Source organism: Cupressus sempervirens, chromosome 5 (assembly GCF_028749045.1).
Source record: "Cupressus sempervirens isolate cs-2001-9-10 chromosome 5, ASM2874904v1, whole genome shotgun sequence".
NCBI classification, from domain to species: Eukaryota; Viridiplantae; Streptophyta; class Pinopsida; order Cupressales; family Cupressaceae; genus Cupressus; species Cupressus sempervirens.
Genome location: NC_143122.1, coordinates 687,235,159 through 687,241,332, shown reverse-complemented (window position 1 = coordinate 687,241,332; position 6,174 = coordinate 687,235,159). Strand labels below are relative to the sequence as shown.

Genomic DNA, 6,174 nt, shown 5'->3' with positions numbered 1-6,174 from the left:
TGTGAGAATAAATAAGGGAAAAACATCTCAGAGCATGAACTTGGTGAGCTTGTGCAAATGGGTATTTGATAAATCTTATGAGTTGTTGCAATTACTAGAGATTTGAAAGGGACACTTATAATTAAGTCTCCACCTTTGAAACTATATCATATATTTATCGAATACTCTATAAATTCTTTTCCTTATTCGTCGCCTCCATCTCTTTTCTATATTCTCGCCTCTCTACTACTTCTCCCCGTGCCACCAAATAACTTAGAAATAATAGACATAAAAGATGAATGGACTAGTATGCATGCATGCAAAATGTTGAAGAACACTCAACCTTGTGATTTTTTTAAGGTTTCCACCTGCCGAAATTATTAACATTTTTCCTTATTTTGTTAAGCTAAAATCATAAATGACTACCAACAAAAGTAGCCATAGCCAATTATAAAACATTATTAAATAGATAAAAATATATTTTAATAGAATTATTTCAAGAGACCATAGGTTAAATGATTTAAGCACAAATTAATTATAAAGAAGAATGTGAAAACTATAGTCTTTACCTATCGATAGGAAAGACTAATAAATAATAAAAACAAGTTCAAAATAAAGATGAATTTTGTCCTCTATACTATGACAAGTTTATATGTATTTTTTTAATAAATAAATAATTATTAATAACTAATTAATATATTATAATTTTTATTTAAATATTTATAATTAATTTTAATTTAAAGAAAATGTATGTAAACTGATAGTTTATCATTTTCTCTACAAAATTAATTAGGTTGAGATATATTCATAGTAAGATTTAAATCTAAAGAATCTAACAAAACAGAAATGTATTATTGAAATAAAATTCAGCATTATTTTAATTTATTTAAATGAAACAAAAAATTAAATAAATTATAATATTTTTTATAAAATTAATAAAACATAATATTAAGAGTAGATAATATTTTTGAAACAAAAGAAATGCAATATGCTCCAAGAAATATATTAAAGTTTACACAATCAAGATAATTGCAACATCAATTTATAAAATTTGATCTAAATTAATTAGGATACTTACATGGTTTATAACATCAATTTATAAAATTTGATCTAAATTAATTAATATACTTACATGGTTTATAAAAGTTTATCGTTGAAGTAAATCTCTCTTGAAAAAAGATTTGTGCTCTATATAATTAATTCAAAAGCTTATTTTTCTTGACACATGCTATAGTATTTGCAAGAGCTTGCTCTACACTATATTTATAAGAAAAACCCATATCTAATAATTTTTTAAAAGAAAATGGTACATATTTGTTTCTAGAATCCTCTTCATAAACCCTGCAATAAAGATGAAAGAAAAATGTTATTGATGTCCATATGTTATAGATCAACAGAATAATTGCAAATTACTTAAAAATCATTTGCTTACTCAAGTGAAATCTTCAACTCTTTAGCAATAAAATCTTTAAGAGACTTGATAGTTGAAGATCCAACAAAACAACCCTGCCGGCCTTGTGCACTATGATGCTCCATCAAAAATATATGAGCATTGCATGTATCCTCAATATGAGCTATTGCTACGGAGCCGAATAAAATTTGAATATGCTTTATAACTTCATAGTATTTAGGGTCCCCTGTCAAAAACAAACAATATTAGTAAGATCCAGAATTGAAACTGTTTTGCTAAAATGAGTATTTATTTGTACTTTCAACTCAGATAACATTGGAAAAGAGTATGTATTTATGTATACCTCCAATCAGGGCCGATAATACTTTAAAAGATGTCAAATCGTTCGTGTTTGTGAACCAAGGCCCAATAACAAACGCTGGTTGCACTGTTATGACCTCAACAAGATTGTATTTGGCACCATAATTAAGGGCTTCCTGTTCTGCTAATGTCTTTGCAGTCATATACCAAGCAAATGCATTTTCTTGAGATTTAAGGTAATCCACAGGGCTCCAACATGACTCATCAATGCATGAATGTGCTAATTCCACTTTGTCATTCAATGGACATATAGGGCAACGTCTATACAGCCACGAAAATGCACTTCCTTACGAAGGAGAGGACTTAGAATTTTTTTTGAAAAGTTAGAAAAAACAATGTAAAGGGAGTTCATTTTCGTGGCTGTATAGCCACGGGCATATAGCAGCGGCAGATGAAGTGAAAATCACTCTCTTAACAGTTTCAGCTCTTGTGCATGCTTTCATCACATTAAGTACACCATTTACTGCAGGCACAATGTAACCTTCCTGCATCTCATCAGTTTTACAGCAACAATTTATATTTGTAACAGAATGAAAAACTACTGAATTTAAATCAAAGTGTTTAATGTAAATCTCAACATTATTTATGAGTAAAATATTTCGAATAATTTAAATTAAGAGTTATGAATAATTTTACATATTATCTACATAAAAATAACTAACACTTGCACTCAAAAGAGATGCAAAGGGTTCGCCGATAGTTTAAAAAAAGTGCAAAAGTCTATATAAGATGGTTTTGTGCATATTTTTCTTGTTAAGCATTGAATATGATGTGAAAGCAAATGTAAAAGATGAGCACAAAATTAAAATAGTTAAATAATAAAAGCTTGGACCACAGACATAGTTTGTTCTTAAATTCACTTTTCTTGCAACTTCACATTGATAGATATTTGGGCATTCCTTTCTTAGTCCAACCTTCCATTAAGGATATGTGGTTGTCGATCTTTTTTGAGATTGAAGACAAGCATACAAATGGAAAATCCAACGGTTTTATCTTGTTGGAAGGGTCCAGATTGTGTAAAAAAATTTGGCATCTCATGCAATATATTACTTCTCTTCTTGGATGTTTGCCAGTTATTAGTTCAATGTGATAGAAAATCTTTTAAGAGACTTTTTGTGGTCTGACGATTTGGATAAGAAATTAGGCATTGTACTTGTTGGTATTATCCTTGCAAACCTAAAGTACTTGGTGGGTTGGGCTTAAAGGATCTTAAATACATGGTGTTTCTCTTGCTACCAAGTGGATTCTCAAGGCCTTGCTTGGAAATGAACCATTGAAAATTTTTGGTTCTAAGAAAACATATATTTGTAGGTTTGGAATAAAAATAGGTAAACAATGGGAAAATGTCCCTATACGTGATATTGTTTTTTGGGATTTTGAGATGAAAACATTTGGGTCCTCCATCTTTCATTCCTTATAGAAGGCATGGTGTCAAGTAAGGAATCTTCTCTATTGTCGAGTAGCCATTAATAAATCTCATGCATATGTTGTCCTTGATAGATCTTTATCGTGGGTCCCTGAATCTTAAGCCTCTTACCCTTACCCAATGTTGTTTTTTCAAAGAGTGGAATGCCAAATGGACTTCATTGGTTAAGGATATTTTGGTTGACAATTGGTTAGATTCTTGGGAGGAGGTTAGCAAGAAATTTGGCCATCCTTCCTCTCTGAAGAAAACATATTTTTTGATCACCCAAACAATGGACAATTTATTTCTAGGTAAACTATATGACAATGATAGTTTTGTTATTTAATTACAATGAGATAATAGTCCTATGCTTTTTGATATATCAACTAAATAACTTTATAATATGATGAAGAATGATTTAGTTTTTATTAGCAATATTAACCAAAGTTGGGGCGTCAACTAGCCTATCTCTTTTTGGCATCATATTTTTGAGCTTTTTTGGCATTCTCCTATGGAGCTTAAGAAGACTTGTTTTGGATGGTTTATTATTCTCAAAAAGTTAGTTGTTGGGTCTGTTTTATCCCCTATTGGTATTGAACCCTTGATGTGCTCTCTTTATAATTGGCCTAAAACTTTTGAGTGTCTTGTTCTTGAGTGCAAATTTGTTGTTGAAATCTGGTCATTATTTTTTAGGAGGCCAATTTTCTAGGATGGTCGTGTTCGTCTATCATAACATGAGGTCTAGGTTGGTTACGTTGATGCTATTAATCTCAAATTAAACAAGTTCTGATTTTCCTTTTCTATTGAAGTACCTTTGTATCTTTGGAAAAAGAGGAATGCAAAGGTTTTCCAAAACAAGAGGAGGGGTCTTACTGAGTTTAACTTTAAACTCATTTTTTTTTAACTTTAAACTCTCTTTTTTAACTTTAAACTCATTTTTTTTTACCATGTCACATGTTTTTGTTGTTCTTGAGATCGTGTAGACTAGACTTGTGATTTTGTGATGTAGAGCATCCTAGGTGTAAGGGCAATCTTGCATCACCCAAAACAAATTATATTTCTAGTTTTATATTTTCAATAAGGACTATTCCTATGTAGAGTTGTGAACAATTTTACATATTATCTACATAAAAATAATAATAAATAATTATCTTATTGGAACAGATAAAACTCTATGTAATTGCTTTCGTTTTATTTACCGAAATTTATAGATGAAACTCATTTAAGATCTAAATTTGTCAAATTTGTGAAATATTTACCTATAATATTCAAAAAAACATCACTTACAGGTGAGGATAGAATACTCGTTGGACCGGCTAAATGAAAAACTCCTTCACAACCCTCCACTGCAGAATCAAAGCTTCCCTCTTTCAACAGATCAGCTTGGAAAAGCTTAAGCCTGTCCTCTGCTCCTGCAAGATCTAATAAAGGCCGACATTTTCTCTCGTCTCCTGCAATTTTTGGTGAAAATCCGTCTAAAATTAGAAAAAGAAGAATCTCTATTTAAATTTTAAACATATATTTTCTTCAAATAGAATCTTTGAAACAAGTTACCTACTGCTACCGATTCAGAAATTTTTAGATCCATAAAAAAGTGTGAGGATTGAGGGTAAGGTTAATAAGTACCTGGATCTTTAATTTATTGCTAAAAAATTTCTGAAATTTTACAGATAACAGCTCTGTTTTAGCGTTGGACACGATTTTTTAAAATAAAACCTTTAAAGCACATTATTTACTGTTTAAGTGTTTAAGATCTGGCAGATCTGAAAAAAGCAGAGGCCTCAGGGTAAAGATAAAAGCTACCTGGATCTCTAAGAGTGGCGTTCACAATGTAACCCCTTTCCAGAAGATTTTTAACCAGCCATGATCCGATGTATCCTGATGCTCCAGTCACACATACTCGTTTTACAGTCTTCTTAGTCTCATCCGCCATTATTTTTCTCAGGACAGAGCCGCGTGGGACTTCAGTTTTCTTCCAACTAGGTCTCTGTAACTAATGGTAGATGACTGTGAGAGAAAAGGGACCTAAAATAGTATAGTACAATTATAAGAAGATAGTTCAAAATTTTAATGTGATGCACACTCGTTTTACAACATAAATTTTCATCAAATTAGATCTCTCTATTTAATTATCCATGATTGTACGCGAAAATATATTGATAAAATTGAAATCCATTTACAAGAAGATAGTCCATAAAGAAAAATATATCCTCAAGCGGCTGAATGAGTTTTATAAAAATTTGATAGTGAATGTTTCTTGTTGGAGAGTGTTCCGATGTATATTCAGTTTTATATTCTATTTCAGGATCGCTATCTTGCTGGTAAATTAATATGGTGACTGGGACTCATCTATTAATTGAAATTACTTTCATTTCAATTTAATAATTGAGGGGTCACACATACCCAATCATCTCAAGATCTAGTTCTTAGTTTTTATCTTAGAATATTGTTTTATTACTATATAACGTTATCTATATAATCTTGTTTTTAGTATCTTTTGGTTTTTTTATAGCATCATGGAATCTTGTCACTTTTTTATACAAGTCTCATTGTTCTTCACAACGTATAATAAAATAATTGAAATGATAACAACTAGTCTATAGAATATTGTTTATTGTTGGTAAATAAAATGTAGTTGTTAGATTTCAATTAAATAATTTTAAAGTTGTGTAATTATTGATGATAATATTGTTGTTTTCAATTTTTAATTTGTGTGATATTAGTTTTAAATAATATTGTTGACTTTAGCTTTTAATAAAGTATATATTAGATCCCATTGCCTCTATGGTTAGTTTGTCGATGGATGTTATGGAATTCCAATAATCTCATTATTGATTTATCTTTTAGTTGTATTATTTAAGTATAATTAGTAGATAGATGAAATACATTATTGACAATTTATCTAAGTGCATGTTTAATCTTGAATCAATTATTATAATAACAATATCTTGTTGAAGTATTATTTAAGTATAATTAGTAGATAGATGAAATGTATTGTTGAGAATTTATATAAGTGCAT

General features: G+C 29.9%; 1 protein-coding gene across 1 annotated transcript; it reads right to left on the bottom strand.

Annotated features, from left to right (window-relative positions):
* Positions 1-1,058: 1,058 nt before the first annotated feature.
* On the bottom strand, positions 1,059-5,475 carry LOC149557812 (putative anthocyanidin reductase). Its single transcript, XM_089832299.1, has 6 exons — positions 4,959-5,475; positions 4,443-4,606; positions 2,123-2,235; positions 1,734-2,011; positions 1,412-1,616; positions 1,059-1,320 (listed from the first exon to the last, which is right to left on the bottom strand). The coding sequence occupies exons 1-6, from the start codon at positions 5,086-5,088 to the stop codon at positions 1,176-1,178; spliced, it is 1,035 nt and encodes a 344-aa protein (XP_089688425.1). The 5' UTR covers positions 5,089-5,475; the 3' UTR covers positions 1,059-1,175.
* Between the last annotated feature and the right edge of the window lie 699 nt (positions 5,476-6,174).